Source organism: Xiphias gladius, chromosome 12, assembly GCF_016859285.1.
Source record: "Xiphias gladius isolate SHS-SW01 ecotype Sanya breed wild chromosome 12, ASM1685928v1, whole genome shotgun sequence".
Lineage (NCBI taxonomy): Eukaryota > Metazoa > Chordata > Actinopteri > Istiophoriformes > Xiphiidae > Xiphias > Xiphias gladius.
In genome coordinates this window covers 10,864,153-10,888,837 of record NC_053411.1, presented here as the reverse complement: position 1 = coordinate 10,888,837, position 24,685 = coordinate 10,864,153, and the positions used below count along the sequence as shown (strand labels likewise).

Here is a 24,685-nt window from a genome sequence, read left to right as displayed (position 1 = left end):
GTTGGCATTTATTGATCGCTTTCTCGATGAATCAACAAATTTACTTTCAACAGAGCTTGAGTTGGCCGAAGAAGATTCGGGGGGGGGGGGGTAATAATTTACCTGTTTTGCTGCGAGGCACTACTCAAAGATCAACGAATGACTCAAGAGCAGCACCAGGCGACGTGGTGTCACATTTGTTCAGGCAGGTTTCCTTATTCAGACGACAGTGTTTGGGGGGGGTGAACGCTGATCTACACAATATTCCCCCCTGTTTCTCTCTCCTGTCCGCTCCCTTGTTTTAGCAGCTGTGTGCGGGACACCCTCCGTTTGTCCCCGCCTGTACCTTCAACGAGAAAAGGTGAGGACGGTGACAAGGGCGGCCTCGCGCTCGGCGAACGCCCGCCGACATAGAAGTAAACCGACAGCTGCATATGTGCAATAAGCCACGCGGGGTTTTCCCTATTTTACTTGTTGAACCCGCCGAATAACACCGAGGGCAGAGAGCGTCCGGCGAGGAGGGTTATCGTTGCCGTGGCAACGGAGACTCCCGGCCGCCAGGTGACAGGTGTGACAGGATCCTGCATCTGTGGCGGCTCGTGGCAGAAAACGAAGTTGACACTCGCGCGGCGGAATCTTTTCGTGGTTTGTTCTTGGCTTTTGCAAAGCACAGATTTCAACTTGGCGTGTTTTCCTTTTTTTTTCTTTCTTTCATGTGTTTCCACCTGTGTCTGTTTGTTGGTTTGTTTGTCGGCAAGATTACGCAAAAAAAAACAACCTGCCGGAGCAGTTTGCACCGACCTTGGTGGAGGGACGGAGCATGGGCACCAGGGAAGAACCCATTTCATTTCGGGGCAGATCCGGATCATTTGCTATGAATTTGATTTTTTTTTTCTCCTCTGGAGTCTGGCGTATGTCGTTTTGACGTGGGCCTCGGTGGACGTGCATTTTTCTATTTTGTCGTTTTGAAACTTTTGTTGGCAATGACGGATTCCGATTTTCAAAAGCGCTGTACGGGCACGTTAAAGCTACATCATCATCTTAAGTTTATTATTTGATTTCCCAAAGACTTAAACGTACAATTTACTGATTTCAAACTTCATCCGTAGGTACTTTACTTATGTTCCCTTGCCTGTGCAGGAGACCTACGTAAACCCTTTTTATTGAGATGAAATCGAGACACTTTTTGAGGACAGGAGAAGCAAACTTGGACCTGGAAACCAGAAGAACTGTTCTGCCTGTAACTGCGATATCAGGCAGGTGGTGCACAAAGCAGTGAGAAGTACAACAGCATGGGGCTGGTCCGTATTTGTGGGACGCACAAATACGGACCAGACTGGTTATGAACTAGGTGGTCCTTGAAGTTTACTACTAGCATTAAAAAAAATAAAACATTTTTTTAAAATTCTTGCTTATAGAGAAAGTAAAGTTCCTTGTTTGACTTTGGCACAAACTCTTTTTGCTGGTTGTGTCAGGAGCATCTCTTAAAAAACGAAGCTGCAGGAGTTCCCCTCTTGGCGTCCTCATCCGGGGGCCTCGGCGGCGGCCGATCCACGCTGGCATCCGACGCGCTCCTCGTCCTGCCCCGTCGACCGCTTCGCGGGCTCGCCGACCCGCAATTGCAACGTTTTCTCCAATTTCCTACATTTAGCTGAGCAGAGGAGGCGTTATACGGTGCGTGCGTGTATTTCAGCCGGCTCAAAACCGGAACCGGACACCACAGCTCTGCCACCGGCATGTTTTTCTTTTTATGTGTGAATTTCGGACGCTCCTCTGAAGGTGTGAGTTTATTTGCTGACCTGACCCGATCTATCTGCTGCTTATCTACTGATCATCTTCTTATTATCTCACGTTGAGGTGCGATCAAGATTGTTCCCTGTTGATAAAAGGTGCAAAAAAAAGAGTATGTTTATTGATCTCTGAATCCGTTAAAGAGTTGTAATTTGAAAAAAGGGAGGACTGAACGACTTTTTTATCTTTCATGTGGCCCTTTTTTCCATGAGCACTTGTCTTTGGTTTCTTATTTATAACAAATGCTTGAAGGATGCTGTAAACACTGTTATTAGTGTAATAGTATTGTAATGTATATTGTATTCTAAACTTTAAATAAGGTTGTGGCTGTGATGTGTAGTGGCCTGGGAATATTTATTTAGCACTGCAACAGGATATATTCGTTTAATCTCCACTGAAGAAGCCGGAGCTTTAAAAGCTTGATAGATAAAACACGATTTGTTCTGTGTTTTATTTATTTAGTTAAGACGACAGACACAGATATTGAAGCCCATTTCTGCCGGGGAAAAAAAAAGAAACATGATAAAAACATAAAATGTTTTTGATTTAAAAAAAAAATCTGGCTTACTAAGTGAAAACTTTACCCAGAGTATCTTTATTTTTATAATTTGTCTTATCTTTCTTCTTTTCCTAGAGGAAATGGGCTTCCATACGTGCAAAATGAGATCAAGAAAAAAATGAAATGGAATAAATGAAAACAAGAGGAAAGCAGCAAAAGTATAAAGTCTAGTATATATATTTTTCTTTTTGTTTTTTTCTTACATTTTTGTAAAATTTAGAATTCTGAACATGAAAGACTGAGAATCAGTGCACATTTTATTAACTGTAACTACATTTAATTTTTTTGACTAAATATCGCTCACGCACACACACACACACACACACACACACACACACACACACACACACACACACACACACACACACACACAGTGGCTTAATATTATCATTTCTGAGCAGCAGTACAATGCAAAAGCTTTTAACAATAACATGTTGACAAAAAAAAAAAACATCCATGACAAAACACGTCTAAAATACCTTCACCAATACCAATGAAACAAAAAAAAAAAATTATGTTGTAGTGGTTTCACTTTCTTGAATCTCGAGTCTCCAGGCAACACCGTCCCCCAGCATCACTTTGAAACGATCTCTCAGCTGCAGCAAAATGCACAACACATACAAATAAAGAAAGTCGTCAATGGAGATGCATTTTTTTATAAACCAACCTGTTTTCATAAAACACAAAACCGAGCGATTCCTTCTCACACGCAGTCCGGATAATTACCGCGCAAGCCCCTGTTAGGTCTTCCCTCCGCGTGGCGACCGACATTACCTGGTTGACGACGGTCTCCCTCGCGGAGTCGTTGTCACAGAGGAGAGGCTCCGGCGAAGAGCAGATCATGGACAGGCTGATTTCCGCTTCGTCTGCGTCTGCGCGACGAAACAGAGACGCATAAAGAGGGAGTTGGACCGAGGAGACACACTCTCATTCACACTGTGGACATATTCCTGTGGCAGAGGCTATGGTGTCCACTGTGGACAGATGCTGTCAGCAAAAAAAAAAAGGTTTTGGTTTTGTCACCGAAGTTACCGGTTATACAAACAGACATGTGGCCTTGCAAAGACCCTCCTCTTGCAACTTTAGCCCCCTGACTACAAATCAGATGTCGTTTCAATCCCTGCCGGCCACTTTCTAAAACATACCCGGAATATTTTCTGCGGGATTTTCTTTACGGGGTTGCTGCTGTCACACCCAGGCCGTTTGGTTTGGTTTGGTTTGGTTTGGTTTCTGGTGCGTGTGCCAGTTTAACTCGGTTCAGGTAGGCTGGCGTGAAAGCTGTCAGCCCAACGCGGGCGCAGCTTTATCAACCAGATGCAGACATTTAAGATTTTTCTGAGACCTTTCCAGTACCACACGGGATACAATCCACTACCTTTTTTTTCAGTGTCTGTACTGGTGAGAGAATGACAGAAAAACCAGTAGAGACCAGAAGGCCCCTTTTGTCGGTACTTTCCAGCTGTATTTGGCAGTAACTCTGTGTAATGAGATTACTCGACTGACTCAACCGGGACCCAGACAAGAGAAATCGGCTGAAAATTGATGGACGGATTAACCCATTAAAACACGGTTAATTAATGTGAGGTTTTTGGACTTTTTTGTTAAAATTCACACTCGCCCATTATGAATCAGGGATCTGCCGAGCCGGCGTGGCCAATAGGGGTGTTTGCTGCAGGCCCCCATGTCGCGGACCGAAACCCTTCCTGCCGCACAAGCCACTGTCTCACCGGCCTCTCTTGTAGTTCACTAGACGTGACCGTCCGCAGCCACATACAAAAAACGAAATGTATAACTAACGTTACTGTCTACGACAGGCAAGAGAAAATATCAAAAACCTTTGTCAATTAAATTCAAGACTTTTTAATTCCTTCTAAGGCCTTTTTTTTTTTTAAGGAAAATGAATGGAATGCTCTTTAGGGCATTTCAGGACTTGCAGATAACCAGAGTCAAACTCCTTGTGTGCGTAAACTCAGCTGGCCAATAAAGCTTGTTCTTATTCTGACTCTGATTAATGACAGCAAATACACGATTTCAGGAGGAATATAGATTTAGATTTAGAATTTAGATTTTTTTTTCCCGACACCAAAGGAGTGAGACGGGGGTGTGCTGAGCGTGCGTCCTACTTCCTCGTTTAAAAAAAAAAAAAAAAAAATGTAAAATTTAGAAACGGGCCTTCCCTTGTAATGGTGCGGCACAAGACCCCTGTCCCGTCCGCACCCGTTCGTCCTGATCCATTACACCAGGACCAGTTTTGACTAATCATTCTCAGAGTCAGGAATGTCCTCGGATAAGGATGCAGTAAAGTGCCGCATGGCTTGCTGCCAGAGACTGAAACCGGATTCGGACGTGGGTCAGTGTGAAGCTGATGATGCGGGCGCGCACCACAACCGTCCACTGATGAGTCTGTATACATAACTTCATGTTTACACCTCTGTAATAATTCAGTTTAAACACGAAATGGACCAGAAGTAAAAGGAGTAAAAGGTTATTATTATTTTTAATTTTCTGAGAACAGGTGTGAACGCAACCTTTGCTTCCAGGCAGCCGTCGGCGTCGGTCGACATCCGCAGCAAGTTTTGTCCACTTTTTCCCGCGTTTGCTTATCGTCCGTCCCCCGGGGTTTTCATTTCCTAACTACACAGCCTGCGAACGCAGGGGGTCGTGAGCAGCTGTTCCCTTGGATGCACCGAGAGAATTTATCTCGAAGGAGAGTTTCAAGTCCCGGCCAGAAACTTATGGTAAGTTTAGGAAAAGGGAATGGTAATGTAAAGTCTATATTAGTCGTAAATAGGCTGGTGCACTCAAAACCACCAGGTCTGAGCAGCTCACCTGTAAAATGGGATCGGGCCAAGGGGGCACTTTGCTCCTCTGGCGTCACCGTTCGCACCTGGACCCTGTACATGGTGCCGGATTTCAAGTTCTCGAACGTGTGGCTGGTCTCGTTATCCACGTCGAAGGACAGCGTCTGGCCCCAGAAGCCGGAGTGGAGCTGTACCGAGTAATTCGCTCGTTTTATGTCGTCGGGGGCCCTCCAGTCGAGGGCGATGTGGGTCTTACTGGTGGAAACGACACGGAGGTTCGTAGGTGGACGCGGCACTGGAAAAAAAAAAAAAAGGGGGAGAGAGGGAGAGAAAGAAAATGAGGTAGTGATTTATCGCAGTCAGATTTTCATTGTGAATGTTTAGTATTTTCAATCCGGGGATATCGTGAGAATTGCTGATCGTATTGCCAAGGCCCGGAATCAGACTGCGATTACGATCTCGTGTTGTGATGGAAAAAGTCCAGTTATTTACTGACTTGTCTGTTTAGTTGCACCATTAAAGCTAAATGTTTCTAGTGTGTCTGTGTTGGTTTCCGACAAAAGTAGCTTCTCTTTAAACACACAAGTGGAGGAAAATACAAACGGGGGCCAAGGCGACTCACAGGTGAATTTGGAGCTCTCCACCGCTGAGCCTCGGATATGCCCACTGACGCTGTAGACCACCACTGTGTACTGGGTTGCAGTCTGCAGTTGGTCAAAGCGCATCGCGGGCTCCCTTAGCCCCGCCGCCGTCTTCACGTCTCGGCCATCCTGCTGGAGCCTGACGGCGAAGGACAAGCTCCTACCGGGCGGAGGGGTCCAGGTGGCATCGAGCGAGTCGGCTGTCGCGTTCAGCTGCAGGGCTGAAATCGACCCAGGAGCTACGCCGGGAAAGTCACAAAAGTCAGATTAGGGACACAGCAGGGGGGGGGGCAGACTTTTTGTTCGGTCAACGGGAAAAACCATGAGCAGAGAGCTACCGGTGTAGTTGACGACGGTCACTGGTTCTCCCTCCAGAGTGCGATTGGCCAACGCTGTCACGCCGAGGATTATCCTGGATCCCGCGGGCAGCCCTGTCACCGTCACTTTCTGCCGGGTTTGATTGGACCTGTACTCCACCTCTTTAGAAATGGATGTCCTGTTAAGGGGAGAAACAGTCGCTTGACTCACACTGCTGCTGCTGCTGCTGCTGCTGCTGCAGCCGCCGCCGCCGCCGCTGAAGCTGCTGCAGCCGCCGCCGGCAGAGACAACAGGGCACGACAAGTCGACAGAAATTAAAAGACAATACCGGTTTTTACTGCGTCTCGGGTCTTATTTTCATAAGCCCGTCCTTGCTGTCAGCAATGATAAACCCGTCCTCGCCGCGTTAACATCAGAAATCTCCGAATTCAGCAACATTGCCATAATTAAACCTGATGGTACCAGGAAAAAAATTCAAGTAGTCGGGTGATCAGAGGAACAAACCCCGGAAGAGGTAGACTTATTATCCATCACAGTTTACAGTTTACAGTCCTTGGTTCAACTTCTACCTGCCACAGTCGCTGTCACAGTTGTACATGCAGCTTTCCTGTCGATTGCTACTGACTTTTTGGGTGTGTTCACTTTCAGCTTTACCCCCAAATGAAGTGATTTAGGTAGTGGTTGACCCTCGTTTAGAGTCTGCCTGACTCCTCGTGCTTCGTGCTCTGTTACTGATACTGTTATAGCGATGCACACGTGTTCCCAAATCGACATAAGACTCAAAGTGTATGCGTCTACAAATACACACTCGTTGCGGTCGTCCACGGCCTTCACCAAGAAATCTGTGGCATTTCCCTCAGGTGCCCTCCAGTGCAGCAGGAGCGAGGTCTCCCCATTCTCGGACACACTCAGGTCGGACACTTTTCCAGGCTCTGACAGAGAGAACAGACAGATGAACATGTCAAAAAAACAAACAAACACAGTGACCCCCAAATGCGACCTCACAGGTGCCACCGTTCAGGTCAGATCTGGTTCTAACTTGCCTTCGCTGACTTGAATTTCATATTATGTGAGCAAGAAACAACCGGCTATAAACCTTTTCTTCCTTTAAAACTGATGTGTTTTCACCGGTCTCACTCACACAGTGTACTCCCTGTTAAGATCCTCTACCAGATAAAAGGTAAAAACAAAAAAACCTATGTAAAATTTAAAAAGTCTAAATGTTTAACATGCAGCTTGTATAGCATTGGAGCCCTTTTTAAAGGTGTCAAGTCTTATGTGATATAAACTCACTGGTATATGCGGAAATGCTACATTCTTCACTCCATGTGGATCTGTCCTCGACTCCTACCAGGACGGTGAATGTGTAAAGGTTTCCAGGTATCAAATTATCGACCTCTGAGCCCACTGTGTTTTTTTCAATCTTCTGACCGTTGGCCTTAGTGAGATAGAAATCCACATTTCCACCTGGTTTGTCCCAGCTCAGAGAGACAGATGTTTCTTTCACGTTGGTTACATTGAGGTTTTTGACTTTGTTAGGTTCTGAAAAAAAAAGGAGAGATTAACCAGAGACTTAGAGAGTACCCTGCTCTCATATGATCACTTCTTTTGTGAAATCCTTAATATCCCCAGTAGTAAATAAAAATCTAACATACAGTATTTATGATTGGCAAGTAAGGGTGGAGTAAGAAAACTGGCCGAAATCAAAGCTGGAGCCGGAACGAAATGGCTGCTGGTAGATGAGAGAGAAATCCAATAATAAGGAGAATTTAGTGCCACATTGACGAGCACAGACATTAAATTTAATTTGATTTCTACAATTTCTACATCTGATAGCTTTCTTTAAATACGATTGTGAGTAGGAGTAAAAGTGAAGGTTTGGTAAATATGGGCACAGACTTGGTCAAATGGGGCACAAAGATAAGATATGATTGTTACTTGTTTTAAAAGGAAAAATTATAAAGTAGCCTTGAGATGCGTTGGCACTCAGGCCTTCTGTGCTTAAACATGGCGTTGCAGGAATATTACTAAAGCACTGTGGCTATGATGCATGCCACCTCTCATTTCTAGTGTCCTGTAATACAGCAGATCTGTAATTTGAACCTAAAGGGCGTAAATGAATCTCAAATACACTATTATTTTTGACACAGTCAGACGCTACTCACGGGTGTAGAAGGTGACCTCCTGTGGGTTGAGGTCTCGCTCACATTTAACAGGGAACACCTGGACCGAGTAGCGGGTGCCCGCTGTGAGGCTTGAAAGGTTCAAGGTCAAATTAGTCCAGTTGTCTATTTCTGTCCACTGTTTGTCACCTGTGACCTCTACACGGTAATGGCTGACACCCTGAGGCCCGGAACGCCTCGTGAGAACAGCGCTGCTGGTCGTCACGTTGGTCACGCTGGCGTGGCCAAAGAACTCATCTGTGGTTGGAAATGAGACGACGGTTGTTAACTGGCAGAGAACCTGAGATATACAGGGAGGTCAAAAGAAAAAAAAAAACAATACCCAGAAAACGAGCAAGGACGCAAAAATGGATGGTTCCAGATCAATGCATTTTTATCGTCTTCTTTTTACATTAGTGTGTGTACGAATGAGTAAGGATGCATAATTTAACACATAATAATTCCTCATATTGTTCCAGATGGAGAAATAAAGAAAGAATGTTTATAGACCTTTTATGGGAGGGTGATAAATTAAGTACTTTTTGATTGTTATTGTTACTTTTTTTTTGTTTGTTTCTTTTTTTACCATTTAAAAAAAATAATAATCTGGTCTATTCAGCAACTCTGTGGAGATGTCTGCTGTATGTTTGTGGGCTTCATTCTGTCTGAAATTTGACCTTTTAATTTAAGTTTGGATTCATGTGCAGATGCTGTAATACGTTTTGATTCTGTACCTCTTGTCATGTGGAGGATGAAATATGTCCTATCGCTAAATAAACAAGTGACAAAGGGGGAAAAAAATATCTATGGAGGTGTGAGGTCACATGCGTAATAATAAAAAACTTATTCAGCTATAAATATTTGGCTGTATTTAAAATACTGCCTCAGAAAAAACAGATCACTTAATTGAAATTTAAAAATGTCACTGTATCATCACCAAAACTAGGAAAACATAAATAAAACATTCATATATTAAAAATAAATCTAAGAAAAAGGCATTTGAAGAATAATGACAAAAGCTAAATTCAATGAGTTGTGTTCTTTTGGTATAGTAAAGTACTGTTTATGGCAATATACAAAACAAATAAAGTGTATGAATTAATTTTATGAGAAAACCCACTGTATGGGTGCAGTGCAGAGACAGGGGGCACCCTTAATGTTGCCCTGCACAAGTCATATATGCTGTAGTGGTTATGTTTGGGGCTTTTTGAGACCTAAAAATGACAACAAACAGGCTTTAAATTAGCCTTACCTTCATAACAAATAAAAGGCAAATGCTCTGAGCACTTCTTTTCAACCCAAGCCCCAAAGCTGAGCATGGCCACACAAGAGTCCTCTATATAGTTCTCATCAGTCTCTGGGACATCGGGGAACAGAAGAGGTGTTCGTACACATTCTGCAGGGCTTATGCTCGGCATGTTTTCAGTTGTGTTTTCTCCCGGTTTGCTATCTGGGGTTTCAAATTCTGTTTGTCTGGTGAAGTTTGTCACTGCTGAAGTTATCATTGCTGGGGTTGTCGCTGTTGGAGTTGTCATTGCTGGGGTAGTCATTGCTGGGGTTGTCATTGCTGGGTTGGTCCCTGCTGGGGTTGTCATTGCTGGGGTTGTCATTGCTGGGGTTGTCATTGTTGGGTTGGTCACTGCTGGGGTTGTCATTGCTGGGGTTGTCATTGCTGGGTTGGTCACTGCTGGGGTTGTCATTGCTGGGGTTGTCATTGCTGGATTGGTCACTGCTGGGGTTGTCATTGCTGGGGTTGGCATTGCTGGGTTGGTCACTGCTGGGGTTTTCATTGCTGGGGTTGTCATTGCTGGGGTTGTCATTGCTGGGGTTGTCATTGCTGGGTTGGTTGCTGCCGAGGTTGTCATTGCTAGGTTGCTCACTGCTGGGGTAGTCATTTCTGGGGTTGTCATTGCTGGGGTTGTCGTTGCTGGGGTTGTCGTTGCTGGGTTGGTCACTGCTGAGGTTGTCATTGCTCGGTTGGTCACTGCTGGGGTAGTCATTGCTGGGGTTGTCATTGCTGGGGTTGGCATTGCTGGGTTGGTCACTGCTGGGGTTGTCATTGCTGGGGTTGTCATTGCTGGGGTTGTCATTGCTGGGTTGGTTGCTGCCGAGGTTGTCATTGCTAGGTTGCTCACTGCTGGGGTAGTCATTTCTGGGGTTGTCATTGCTGGGGTTGTCGTTGCTGGGGTTGTCGTTGCTGGGTTGGTCACTGCTGAGGTTGTCATTGCTCGGTTGGTCACTGCTGGGGTAGTCATTGCTGGGGTTGTCACGGCTTGGGAGGTGCAGGAGCAACTGCAGCAGTGTCTTTCTGGGAAGGAAGATTTGAACACAGGCCAACCAGGGTACCAGTTCTGGAAGGCAAGGGGATCCCCATTGGCCCAGTGGGTCCAGGACATATTGAGGTTACTAGTAGAGTAGCCACTGGAGTTGCTGTTGGCGGAGAGGTTCTTGCGGAGGCCGATCCAGTAGTAAGTAGAGGTGAGGTTCCGGGCAATGCTCTGGCTGTTGTCAGGGGTCAGTGTCACCAGCTCTTTGAAACAGACCTGACGGGACGTCAAAGGTTACAGTCAGAATTAGATGAAGCTCCTGTCTGATCTAGCATTTCATCGAATCCTAATCCAATGCTGAATTTGCTCACAGGTACAGAAAGACATTCATGGTCCCCAAAGGATGAATCCTAAAGACTTTGGTCTTTCCGTGACTTTTCCTCTGGCACCACTATAATGGCTGAGAATTTCACTGAAATAGTTTGACATCTGGTACATGGATTGGCACAAAATTTTGTACAGACATTCCTGGTTCCCAGACGTTGTATCCTAAAGACTTTGGTGATCCCCTGACTTCTCAAAGTGAAATATCTCGTGAGCTACAGGATGGATTGCCTTGACATTTGGTACAGACAAGATTTTGTTACTTTTCGACAGAGCTAGGCTAAATGTTTCCTCCAGTTTCCAGTCTTTACGCTAAGCCAACCACATGCTGGCTGTAGTGTTGGATTTAGCAGACGGACATGAGAGTGGTATCAACTTTCTCATCTAAGTCTCGGCAAGAGGGCAATGAAATGGTATTTCCCAAAATGTCTACCTGTTTCTTTAGGTTGTTGAGGAAATATACTGTACCATTAAATGTTTCAGTCAGTGCTGGAGAATGTCTACTTGTGACCACTATTCGTCCCGTTTCCTGTGTTTGGGATATGGCATCATGACTCATAAGACTTGCCCCTCACTGCTTTAGACAATTTTTACAGTGTTTGCAGCCACTACACCAGTAATTCACGAAGAGACTGCTGTAAATCATATTCACAAAGACAACTATACCAAGTCGTCCATCAAAATAAATTGATCATCAGGTTGATTAACTTAGTTGAACTAGTATTAACTGAAAAGTTGTTTTAATGCACTAAATAGTGTTTTCGTTCAAACACAAAACTATAAAAGTACTATGAAAGTATTCATTACAACCCAAACTCTAATTTGCTATTTACTAGCTCTGTTCTCGGTGTCCGTTTTTAATCTGACAACTGTATAATTGTGCAGCTCCACACGTGTCCCATAGCAATGTAAAATCACAACCTGTGCAATATTTTCACACGTTCCAGCCTCATGTTTTTTAGCCTCTTTTTGTGAATAAAACTGAGGTTCATGCTGTACCTTGCAGTAGTTCCTGGCCTCCTCCCAGTTCATTTTTTTGTCCAATATGAAGTACTTTCGCTCTGCCGTGCTGTACATCAACATCAGAACTGGACAGAAATGTGCAGACATGAGAAAGATTATAGATTTCCAGCTAATATCCAACACGCAAACCATCTCTGCACATTTTTGGTGCCATAATCAGCAAGCCATGCTATTTACTTCTCTAATTCATCAGTATCTTAACACATTTCTACCATTATACCACAGAAAAAACATAATTACATATTCTAAATATGTACCCCAATAGTGCTAACGTGACTAAATTACAATTATATTGTTTTCAGAACTGGCAATCATATATTAAATATAGCTGCAAGAAATTGGGTCTTGCATCCTTCTTAAAATAAATTAAGATTAAAATAGTCACGATTAATTAAATTTTTAAGCCCTCCTATATGGACATTGCTCTGTCCAAACTTTGCAGCAATGGCCCCAAAGGTCAGACTTACTGTAAGAAGTTAGTAACATTGTATCTATAGAAATCATTTCTGATGGACAGCCAATGTTTTTGCCATATTTGCTTTCTCCTTAACTCAGACTCCTATAGTGATGTAACATAATTGGACAGAAAACTAATCAACAATAATTCTGATAGTCCATTAATCCACCATCATTTAACAAATAAAAATTCCAAACATTCACTACTACCAGATTCACAAATGTGAGGATTTGCTGCTTTTCTCCATTTCCTGTCGTTTTAAATTGATTATTTTTGGGTTTTAAACGGGTCAAACAAAAACGACATTTTAGGACGTCACCTTGGGCTCTGGATAATTGCTATGACACTTTCCCAATGTTTGAGAAGTCCATTTATCAAAAAAACTAGCACAATAATCAATAACATCAATCAATGAAGTGCTGAATATAGAATAAGACTCACCCCAAAATGTTAAAATACAGAATTTATCCTGGAAGGATAACTTTCTCATGTTGGCTTCCAATGGATCCTATGTATAATTTCACCAGAGAACAGCTAATGTAAAATGATAAAAGACGAAAAAACCAAAAAAAACCTAGTACCTAACAGTATACATCCAAGCCAAATTTAAAATTACTGAAATTCTTTTGAATCCAGTTGAAGGTAGAATGGTTGATGTCTCACCCAAGCTACGGATGCATCCTCTGACTCTCTGAACAGGGAACGAAATAATCTCTCATCATAAGATGTGGTCATATAAACACAAACACACATCTATTCCACCCCAGGTAATAAACAGCACATTTGACTAGAAACACAAGGCTCCATTCAACTCGGGCCAGATGAACTCTGTTAGATGATGCTGGTTTTGCATCCAAGTTCCAAACATGCAAAGTACTGATATGAAAAAGAGAAGTCATGTAACGAATAGTACAATAATGTAAAGACTAAAAACATATATATATACACATACACACACACATATATACACACACACATATATACACACACACATATATATATACACATATACACACACACACACACACACACACACACACACACACACATTTATGTATAACAGAATACAAGGAGTACTGTATAACATTAAGCATTTATTTTGGCTTAAAGCTTTGAGTAAAAAAATGGAAATTAGTACAAAAAAAAAAAAAAAGCCATGAAAAAAAACAATGAAAAATACAGAAAGATAAACCTCTTATATAAAACTAAGTTCCCAAAATAGTCTATAAAGATATAGAAATAAAACAAAGAAATGCCTTAAGTATACTTTTATGGCCGTGTAAAAAGGAAATGTGGTTTTATTAGTTAACAGTGATTGGTCACATCAAAATGAAGTGCTGATTAAATGACAGTTTGTGGATGGAAGGGCCAAAACAAAAATATCCCATTTTATCAGTTACATAGGCAATTGTCACTAAAACCTTAATACTGTTGTGATATCTGAACATACATCATGAAAATTTTTTAAGGTCCCATGAAAAAAAAAAAAAAAGTCATACTGTGTCCCTATGTGCTCCGTTGTCAAATATCCAAAAGAGATTTTCCTGTATTTGTCTGACAAAATTCCTGTTCTCCCTCCTCTCTCTTCCTCAGATGCATATAAAACTCACAGGTACAAAAGGTGATTAGCTTTTGGGGTGATCCAGCCAGCCCCTCATTTACCAAATCTAGTGTTAATTTTAACAAAAATCATGACACGAACGCTATAAGAAACATCAGCGTGTAAAAAGGAAATGTCGCTGCGGATAACATACTTATCTTTGAAAATCAAAAAAGGGACTAAAATCCATTTACAGTTGTTTGGTAAAAAATATACGTGTATAAAAACCGTTAAAAATACCATCCAGTCATATCTGTGTATTCATTAATTTTGCTTTACATTAGTTCCTGTCGTTTTTTTTTATCTTAAGTTTTTTGTCGGATTGCACAGCACATTTAATCACAGCTGGACAGCAACACATGGGCCAGGTTTCCCCACACAGGTAGATGACCATGTGTAAATACGAAGGACTGTGGTACAGCGACATTAATGGAGGTAAACACCTATTCAAGTTTCACACAGGTGTCTTTGCACTGTTTCAAATAAATGGCAGTGACTCATGTTAAGATTAAGATCCTTTGTAATCACACTTCTGCCTCAATTATGACTCAACTGACTAAAATTGCTCAGGAGTTCTTTTTAAACCAAATTAAGATCATAATTACTATTTTGACAAAACATTTAAAAAAAAATATATCACTGAAAAACCAAGAAACAATCTCTTTGGTTTTCATCTACTAACTCAGGCCAACTGTAATGAATTATAAATGACAACATGACTGACACAAATTTATATATATAAAAAACAAAAAAAACGGACTCAAATTAAAACTCAAATTAAAATCCCCGCCAAACTTAACACTGATTAAATCCAGCCCCTCCCAATTTTTTGTCCCACCCTGACACCGTTTCGGTCAATCACATGAAAGATTAGGATCTCCAAGTCATATATATATATATATATATATGCAATGAGAGCAGTGCGGAGGAGGCAAGACCGGCTTACAGTATGAACTGCTCTCCTCTGCATAATGCAATTAATTTTTATTCATTTGCATATGTCATAAGCAGCAAGACCCTGTACAGTAATTACAGTACAGTAAACAGTGGGGCAGTACAGTTAACAGCTCAAGTGATCAAGTTTTCTAGCGTACTGAGGCAGGAGGTGATTCGGGGTTCCAATGACGAGTAAAAACCTGAAATAAACCTGATGGCTTGGAAGGAGTAAGATGACGTTAGTTCTCGTGATCGAGGCAACAGCTTTCTTAGTCGCTGTCACTCCGCTCTCCTCTCAGCATGAGTCTCTTTCCGCTGGAGGGCAGAGGGACCTCAAGTTTCACAGAGACCTTAGACTTGGTTTTGCTGTGGAGAGAGAGCAGGACAAGCGAGGCAGATGTGACACGTTTGAAATGGTTTTGATGAAAATACTGAAATTAGAAAGCGTTGCAGTGCATATCTATGCTAAAGCAGGAGAATTCTATACAATTAATTTACTAAGTGTTTGCAGTATAAACCTGCTTTATTTGAGGACAACGTAATATCAAAACACTGTAACTGTTCTCAATCTCTTTGGGGGAGGGTAGATTCAGCGTCAGTACGACTTTTTAAATCAATATTTTTCTTGACATATTCAATTTCCCCTTTTGCCAAAGTACCCAAATATAACGTTGGGGTTTGCATACACTACTTTGTGGCAATTTATAACAGTCTCATAGACATGTTTCCTAAACCTCATTTGACCTGTGTGTGAGGCAGGTGTAATCTAATCATCATACACAGTAACCTCTAGTGTCAGGTGATTAGTACAAAAAAAAAAAAAAAAAACAGCACTAAGGCTCAGACTAAAATGCAGATTTCCCATCAAGCCGCAGCTTCTGGCAACAAATCATTCTGGAGACTGCAAGATGGGTTCACTGCAGCTTGGGTTAAAACTCTCAACTGCACCCAAGGTAAAGACAGCCTATACGTGTGGACCATGTTGAGTTATTCTTAAAGAATTAAGTTAGAAGTTTAGTCCACTGGAATTGATTGAGGTTGTTCTGATGCCCAGTAAGTGGATGCATTTCATACCTTTCTTTGTCAAGCAGCTCCAGACCGTCGTTGATTTTCTTTAACATTTCATAACGCTCACGACCACGAACCTGCAGGAGAGATCATAGGAAAATTATTCACAGTATGTAAACTTCTGTGAAGAAATCTAGCTTTGTAACAGTATGCATCTTTACATACGTGCAGAACGTGGACATCCTTGTCTTCCTCCTCAGCACTGGAGGCAGACTTGGACTTCTTCACAGAAGTTGTGTCCGGAGCGGGGGTGCTCTCTAAACAAACAGAAGTGAGGTTAGCGCAGACACAGACAGCAGGGATGGACACTGAAATCCAATGTAAAGCAACAAAAACATACTCCGTTTTTTGGTCTGCTTGGTGCCATTCTGCGTCTTGGTGCTATTTTCCTCCTCAGTTTTACGGTCCCTGCCTGGACATGCGCAGACACGCACCTCAAAGCATCTCCGGCCCAACACCAGTCCCCTGGAAAAGAGATGAACAGTAGCAAGGGTCAAAAATGCTTTCCTGAACTGCAGAAACAAAATCAAATTAAAATACAAACTGTAAAACAATACTTCATCTGAGGCATCCCTAGCAATAAATTAAACCTGCGGCAGTTTAAAAAAATCCATTTACACCATGTCGTCCAACTTCCGTTGCTACTTTTCCCTGCCAAAAAGATACGTCAGCGCTCCCTCCACACTCAACACATCTGGATAAAGAGAAGCAAGACTTACTCTGGCGTCTCAAGGGTCAGGATGGTGAGGATTGGCCTGCGGTTCATGCCGCCCATGCAGGAGCTGTTGCACATAAAGCTCAGCAGGATGGTTGTCATCTCTGAGCCCAACTGTAAAGGGAAAGCATAACAATTTTTATTCAATGCTGGTTGAGGTTAATACAATAAGGGGGGGAAAAAAAAAAAAAAGGGAACTCAACCTCACGAAACAGGCCCAGCCCTCTGAATAAAAGAAAACATTTTAAGATTGTATTATGCTGATACAAGTATCCATGCAGAAAATGCACTCGTTTTTTGTAAGCATATGAACCATTAAAAAAAAAAAAAAAAAAAAAAAAAGATAAATTAAAGTGCAGTGTAGACATGTTCCCCTTCAGACGGATCAAGTGGGGCAGTCGTACCTGCGGGGGCTCGTAAGGGACGGTCACACTCTGCCTCTTTGTGTGGGGATCTTCAAAATACTGAGCCCTCTGACTGCCCTCCACTCTGATCAGATGGCTGCTATGCTCTGCAACTGAATGGAAATCAGTTTAGAAAAAATTTAAATAACCTCAGATCTATTATGCTCATAATCCGATTCTAGCAATGACATTCTTCCACCACACATACAAGGCAGTTTTTCACTGAAACATTTTCCTTACCATCCTCATTCTGGTGATGGGGACATCTGCGGACCACATAGGCCACATGCTCAGTCTTCTTATAAACTGCTGTGGCCCTGAGGACAGCACCCTGAGGAGGCTCCTTGCCCACCAGCACTTCCACCGGGCTCGTTTTTGCCAGCTGGCAGTAGAGCTTGTTGAGAAGCTCTGAATACTGAGAGAAACACAGAGAGAAAGCCCTACATGTTATTCTTCGGTTGACTTGAGGAGAAGCAGTGCTGTGAGTACATATGTAGGGACACAAAACCCAAGCACTGGTCTGAAATCTGTCTCAGAAAAAAAACAAGCACACCATTATAAAGACTAAAACTCAAAACTATCCTTAAAGTTTAATTAAATTAGTTTAAACTACTCTTTCTGCTCTAAAGAACCAAGAACAAACTACATCTTAAGTTCTCCAGATCAGTAAGGCCAGATTTATCAAATTAAAAAGCAATTTTTTACCTTGCTTTTCTCCGTTTTTGACCGTTTCAGTGCTAGAGCAAGACAGCGCAGGAACATGTCCCGTCATGTCAGAGCTGTATATTACCACCAGACTACATCTCTCCCACAGACCAGAGCACAAGTCGCAGGGGCGGGGGTTTTAGGGCAGACCACCCTAACCCTCAACTAAACTAGCCAACTGTGGCGCGCTGCTGGTTGAGTCACCGTAGAGACATTAATGTTATTGGCTCTTCAAACGCAGTGATCGACTCTAGACCTTAAAATTTAGCGAATCGTCACATTGAATGCGATTTCACATGGATGCCACCTCAAGAGATGCGAAAGAATGGATTTTCAATGTGGCGCCAAGGTAAGATATTTTATTTCCACTGTTTGTCAAAATCGTTTTCAGCCTTTTACACATTTTACAAAAAAAAAACAAAAAAAACAGTATGGGTGATGATAACTTCAGAGACCAGCAATTGAGTTTACTAAAACTTTTCAATTCACAAACCACAGAAGTTTAAAATTTTGTGTAGATATGTTGAATTTAGTTAATTAAAAACAATACTCAACAGGAGAAGAGTTTCTGCATATAAAACTACACTAAGGATGGAGTAATTCCGTTCAACAGTGAATGGCTCCTCAACACTGAGCAGCTGTGGAAATCCTTTTTGTCTTAGGCAAGGGGCTCAAACAACAGACTTGTGCTTTTTGCCATGTTTGGCTGCACAATAATTGGCTGCAAGTGCTGTTAAACCTAGCATTTCCGATTTAGCATTTAGATTCAGTGTAATTCTGTTAAAATTATACACTGTGTGCAGCAAGTACAGATATCTGTTGCTGATGTTGTTAGTAATTTGTCTGTCATTGATCAGAACAGATATAAGACAATTAATTCCCTTTGAAATAATGTGCAGCACATTCACCAGACAGTTTAAAAATATGAGAAATCATCTAATAAGTAGAATTTCTAAATTTTGAGTGCTCAGGCCTGGGATTACTTACAGTGGTAGTGACGGATTTGGCGGTGCCAGACTTCTGAAAGCGAAGCTGAAAGTCATATTCACCAGGATAGTCAGTTGTAACTGGGACAGTGGAGGCCGGGGGAGTAACGCCATCTTTAGTTAACACCTCCGGGGGTAGCTCAAACAGATTCTCGTCAAACCCGTCAGTCAGCACTTGATCATTCATGAGCTGCAAAAGGAGAAAAATTAGTCAGTCTGCCTCCATACATAATTTAGTTCTGATTAACGTTACCATCATATAAATACTGAGAGATGTCTAGCAGAAAGCTATCTCCTGCAGCAATTCCATTTACTGTTACTGAACAATGGCATGGGCAAGTGTGCTTACCAGTATATCCATTTGTCCATCTGCCCTCCATGTCTCCTGAGGCACGTTAGGTGCTGCTGGGATGGTGGAGATGGAGGGAGTTACTCTGCAAAAACAAAAAAACTAGTTAACTTTTCTGGAGTAAACGGACATTTGAAAAATGTTACCCACTATCAAAATGTTACTTACACACTCTCCCACAGTTCCCTGAAGGAGTCCTGGCTCAGCGGCAGGTTCTGGCTCAACTGCAGACTGTCGAGACTTTGCCCTTCCATCATTTACTTCCCTCCTTTCCCAGCTGAGAGAAAATGAGGGAAGAGCCGAGGTGCAGGAGTGCTGTGGGGATAAACAGGAAGTAAGAACTCATGTTAGATTGGCGAGATATGTAACAACTCGATCTCTATCCAGCAAGTTAATCGAGTAGTGTATGACTAACATATTGTACAACAATTATTTTTTAGCTATCAATTTAAGTCTACTATTTTGATTAATTGAGTAATTATTTAGTCCACAAAATGATAGGAAATTGTTAATAACAACAACAACAATAATAATAATAATAATAATAATAATAATAATAATAATACTTTTCTAGAGGCCAAAGTGATGTTTTCAATTTGTTTGAAATGTCAGACCAACAGAAATAAATACAAAAGATATTTGATTTACCATAATATGTAAAGAAAAAAAACAACAAATACCCATATTTGACAAGATGGAAACTGTGAATGTTTTGCTTTGTGCTTGATAAATTATTCCAAATTATACTAACAATTGATCGATTATCAAAATAATATTCTGTCGTTTCGAAACCTTAATTTACAAACAACAAACTGACGAACATTACGGATATAATTACTTTAAATCCTTGGAGGACTACTTCAAAGTTAAAAAGAACAATGAGGATTGAATAGTGTAACGTTAATATTTTAATCTTTTAGCCTTGCAGATTAATTAATGCCAAAATGCGAAACCCTGGTTTGTGCCACACAGGAAATGCGAGTTCGATAAGATGAGAATAAAGGCCTTCTGCTCTGTGAGCTACTAACTAACGTTGACCTGTTTAGCTAGCACTTAACAAATCACACTATTATTCCCACAGACAGCTAAGTCTCACAAATATAAAGTCCAAAATGAAACCCAGTTAACCGACTTCACAGTAAGCAGCACTAAAAACAAACAACACGAACCATTCAACCTGCTAATGTTATCTACCGTCCATTTTCTGCCGAAAAGGAGGCCGACACCAACTGATTGAACCTGGATTAACCAGGCCACCAAGGCGTCACGTATCATATCATTTCATTTTGAGCCCACATGTGCTAAAATAAAAGTTACTATCGACTGTACAACATGGGTGTAGCGCAGTCTTTTTTTTGTGTTGGCTAGCGAGCTTTGCGTTAGCTTCCCTAGCTAGTTATACTGGCGCTCCGTTTTGAAAACCGACCGACTATCGTTAGCTAACCGTCAAACAGTTTTGACCGGCTCCCGGGTGTTTGCGTTAACCAGAGGCGGGTGCATGGAGAAACAGCTACCGTGTACGTCGCGCTACCGCTGTCCGAGAGCTTTGAGCCTCCAGTGAACGCAGAGGAGGCGAGCTGGAAAAAACGAAAAAGCCAAAATATTATGCTGTAAAGCCAAGCACGTTGTTGTCGGGGATTCCCACGAAGATGAAGGGGGCGTTGGGGTCAAGCATTTTAACACCGCCCACCGTCCAATCACAGAGCGTCTTGCTGTCCTGATGCATTAAAACGCAACACAGCGAAATACTGCTGCTTTCATTATTGGCGGAAATATTTAAACTTAAGATCCACTGTACAAAACAATGGGATAATTACATAGGTCATCTTTTATAAATAACACGATAAGCGATTTTCCAAAATGTCCATATGGTAATAGAAAACTTGGCTTCTTATGAGAAACATATGAAGCGTATATATATATATATATATATATATATATATATGGACTGTACGGATAAGTTGACTAAAAGTTGACTTGACATACACAACAACTTCAGTAACTTTCCTAATGCCCATAAGAAAATTTACAGTTTTCCGATGAGCACGGGAAGGCACCATGACGACATTCTGACGAAAAGAAACTGAATGTTTAAAAAAAAAAACGCACCATGAACTCACTAAATATAGTAAGTTTATGTAACTAGTCTTCCTCACCTTTCAGTTTAAAGAAAGAAGTGCTTTGGGTGATTTTCAGCATAAAGAGCTACATACAGTAGAAATGTTATTTATAATTCACTGTGATCAGTTGTGAAGAAACAACCATGTACCCCAAGTGGCAGACTGTCAGACTCTCAGCGATCCAAATGGTTGTACTGATGAACCTATAGGAAAACACCTGTAGGTAAAAACACTTGTCACTTCAGTATGTTTTAACTTTGTGATGGCAAAGGCATTGTAGCGCAGACATGGTCCATACCTGGAATCCACCATGTGCCTCTACTGATATATTACCACTTAAATTGTACCACCCCAACAATGAGTAATATCTGTAGCTTCAATGCATGTTTTGCCAGTGTGCCCTGGAATGTAATTTAAAAAAAAAAAAAAAAAAAAAGGCTCTACAGTTAGCTCAGTGAGAGCCACTTTGTGTTTGCCCGGTACATTTCATTGTTGTAAAATGAAAAAAATATCCAGTTTTAGGATTTTCTTTCAGGGCGATTTTTCATTTTAATTGAAAAGGGGCGCTCTGTAGAGTCAGAAATGTGTATAGTTGTTGGTTTAATCACGACACGTTTCCAAAAACAAGTTACACGACGTAAGAATTTATTAATATCAAGTGTAACACTTGGCAGTTTTACGTTTGTTCCTCTGACAGTTTTTCTTCCGACAGCAGAGATTTGTGACAAGTTCATCTTTAGATGATGAACCCACACTGTGCGTCCGCTTCTGTCTCTATCCAGCAAAGTCAAGGGGTCAACTCTGAAGCCTCGTCCCTGGAGCCGGCAGGGTTCAGCGTCTCACTTGAGGAACTATCAGGGATGGCTTCCTCCTGCGTGGATCTGGACACCTCCTTCCCTTTACATAGTGCACAGACTGGGTTTCAAACCACAGTTTGATCTTAAGTCAGCTGATTTCACACTTTAAGACCGCGATTTCACAATCTGCTCCAACAGGCTGGATGACGTCGCCTCCCATCACCCTTCAAGCGCCCCTTCGCTGATAAGGTACACTTATCAGAAACTCAGACTCAGAGCAGGACCTCACTGAGATGGCTCCCGTCATGCCACTTGTGCCATGCCGCTGATGTCTTGTCCTGAACTGGCACCTGGACTCACATCTAAGGACTACGTGCTGAATGTTGGTTCTCGTCCATCTCTCAGGGTGCATAGCGGTTATCGGTGCTGCTTTGGGGCTTTGTGGCCGTTTGACCTTTGAGTGAATGTGCTCACGGTGCCAGCGAGGCCGCTGTGAACTTGATCCCGAGTGGCACTGCTTATAGATACAATAGGGAGGTCTAACAGAACAGGACCAGGCCAGAGAGGGAAAACAGCACTTTCATCATTAATTAAAATTTTTAAAAAATGTCGGTGCAGAAGGTTTAGTAAATCTGATGCCGTGTGAAATTTAATACTTTCTTGTAGTGTGCACGTCATAACACATGACAATAGACTGCATATGCGTGAGTGTCTTAAATCCTTTCTAGTGGTTGCCAGGGCCACAGGGCCACAGTCCAGGATGCCTGCAGGCATACGACAAAGATCTTCACACACAAGATTTAACTGTTCATGTCTATCCGTTATTTTGGAGGCTGATGGTTCTATTTTGAAGCCGGTCCGCGCATGGGTCTAGGCGCCCCTCCTTTCGTTTGAGCCTGTCAGTCTCCCTGTGTGGTTCACTGGTTTTATTGTAATTCAGTCATAAGGTTGTTTTGCTCTGTGGAGCCAGACCGAGTCGTGCGCTGTAGACCGGGTTTTCCCAAGGTGCCGTGGGAGGGCCAGAATGTAGCCTGAGCTACATGCTGGATCTAGTGCCAGTCTGCTGTTCAGTCATAGTGCTTTTTTTAGGATTAACTATGTGAAATGTAGCTTGTATTATTTGCACTATAGTTTGTCACATAATGTTGTGAGTATCTTTTGATACTTTCTGGAAATGTGATGTTTTTCCTTTCAACAGAGAATGTAGCTTAATATAGTATGTGTAAATAGTATCTATAACCCTCGTCACTGACGTTTGTTCCCAAGGTTTTTGACGTATGAATTCCCAATGTTTCTGCCGGGAAACAACTGAACTCATGTGGCATTTTGGTATAAATGCTCTCGCCCCTCACACACCGACGCTCACCATACAGTGCAAACACCTGCCATCCATCACGCAACTCAATATACTGTAGCATGATTGTGAACCAGCTGATCTCACCGACCACACACACAAGCACACACGCACACACACACACACACACACACACACACACACACACACACACACACGCACACACACACACACACACACACACACACACACACACACACACACACACACACCAACACAGCCACACACATACAGGTCATGACAAGGAGGAACAGTATTTACACGGGTTCTTTTGCTACATCACTTGGGTGAGTAATGAAGGACAGTCACATGTTTTGTGTGTGTGTGTGTGTGTGTGTGTGTGTGTGTGTGTGTCTGCGAGCACGCTCACGTGTCCGTTCTGTGGCGGTTTGACTTTTTGTTTCAGATAACAGTAAAACATGCACCTGTTTCACAGTTTGGAGACAACACAGGTGACATTTTGTGCTGTGAAATAGTGCTGAGCAGTTTAACTTGGCTAAAAATGTTTTGCAAGGTTGTGAGTGTGACCTTATTCATACCATTTCTAAGCGCGTACTTGTAGTTCTATCATCGCTCTTGGCTCTCTCTCTATGACTTCTTGTGGTACAATTTGTAAGTGTAATATTATCTCTGTCTGTCCCTTGACGCACACATGAACCCTTAAACTGTGCTGGTTGGGGGTCTACGCCACTCTTCTGATGGTGTAAAGTTTCTCTACATTTAGTCAGAGTCACACATGCACACATGACTATGCTAGGGGCCCCTGGCTTTGGATGAGGGGTGTCAGGTTCTCCCAGTATTTCTCAATGTGCGTATGAGGGCAGCAAAAGCAAAAAGGAAAAAGGCAGAGGCGGTGGGCTCCGGGGAGAGAGTGGCCTGGAGTGGAGGTGTGTCTGCAAGGGCTGGGCTTGTATCTTTTTATTGAGAGATCTAGACCAGGTATTTTTCCACTGAGCTCTTTGGCAGATATGTACTTTTTACCCGCCCATTGCAACCCTCCCACAACACACCCCCTAATCCCCGCCTCGGACACACCGTCACAAACTTTCCCAAACCACACCGCTGCTAACTCAGGTGGAGACGCAGCCCAAATTTAGGGTCCACCTGTTGCCTGCTGGAAGAGGATTAAGCTTTGTTGTGCGCAACAGAGGGGGAGAGTTTCTGTAACCGCGGAGGGGGGGGGTTGGGGTGGGGTGGGGGGGTGACCTCTTTGGCATGTGATCTGAAATAGAAACGGATTTAAGGTTGTCGGGAAGACAGACAATGGCA

At 42.5% G+C, this 24,685-nt stretch overlaps 3 protein-coding genes across 3 annotated transcripts; all 3 read right to left on the bottom strand.

Moving 5' to 3' along the window:
* Positions 1 to 2,772: 2,772 nt before the first annotated feature.
* Positions 2,773 to 9,669, bottom strand: LOC120797708 (receptor-type tyrosine-protein phosphatase eta-like). The gene is made up of 9 exons (XM_040141555.1): positions 9,504 to 9,669; positions 8,255 to 8,509; positions 7,383 to 7,631; positions 6,898 to 7,021; positions 6,110 to 6,267; positions 5,753 to 6,010; positions 5,159 to 5,425; positions 3,104 to 3,201; positions 2,773 to 2,925 (listed from the first exon to the last, which is right to left on the bottom strand). Exons 1-9 carry the CDS (start codon positions 9,667 to 9,669, stop codon positions 2,842 to 2,844), a joined length of 1,659 nt encoding a protein of 552 aa, XP_039997489.1. The 3' UTR covers positions 2,773 to 2,841.
* LOC120797707 (sporozoite surface protein 2-like) lies at positions 8,477 to 13,089 on the bottom strand. Its single transcript, XM_040141553.1, has 5 exons — positions 12,824 to 13,089; positions 11,902 to 11,990; positions 10,598 to 10,794; positions 9,504 to 10,523; positions 8,477 to 8,509 (listed from the first exon to the last, which is right to left on the bottom strand). The coding sequence occupies exons 1-4, from the start codon at positions 12,870 to 12,872 to the stop codon at positions 9,710 to 9,712; spliced, it is 1,149 nt and encodes a 382-aa protein (XP_039997487.1). The 5' UTR covers positions 12,873 to 13,089; the 3' UTR covers positions 8,477 to 8,509; positions 9,504 to 9,709.
* Positions 13,090 to 14,947: 1,858 nt separating this feature from the next.
* On the bottom strand, positions 14,948 to 20,804 carry tp53 (tumor protein p53). Its single transcript, XM_040141267.1, has 11 exons — positions 20,660 to 20,804; positions 19,314 to 19,460; positions 19,146 to 19,230; positions 18,798 to 18,986; positions 17,346 to 17,520; positions 17,106 to 17,218; positions 16,706 to 16,815; positions 16,327 to 16,451; positions 16,152 to 16,243; positions 15,993 to 16,063; positions 14,948 to 15,284 (listed from the first exon to the last, which is right to left on the bottom strand). Exons 2-11 carry the CDS (start codon positions 19,400 to 19,402, stop codon positions 15,188 to 15,190), a joined length of 1,146 nt encoding a protein of 381 aa, XP_039997201.1. The 5' UTR covers positions 19,403 to 19,460; positions 20,660 to 20,804; the 3' UTR covers positions 14,948 to 15,187.
* Between the last annotated feature and the right edge of the window lie 3,881 nt (positions 20,805 to 24,685).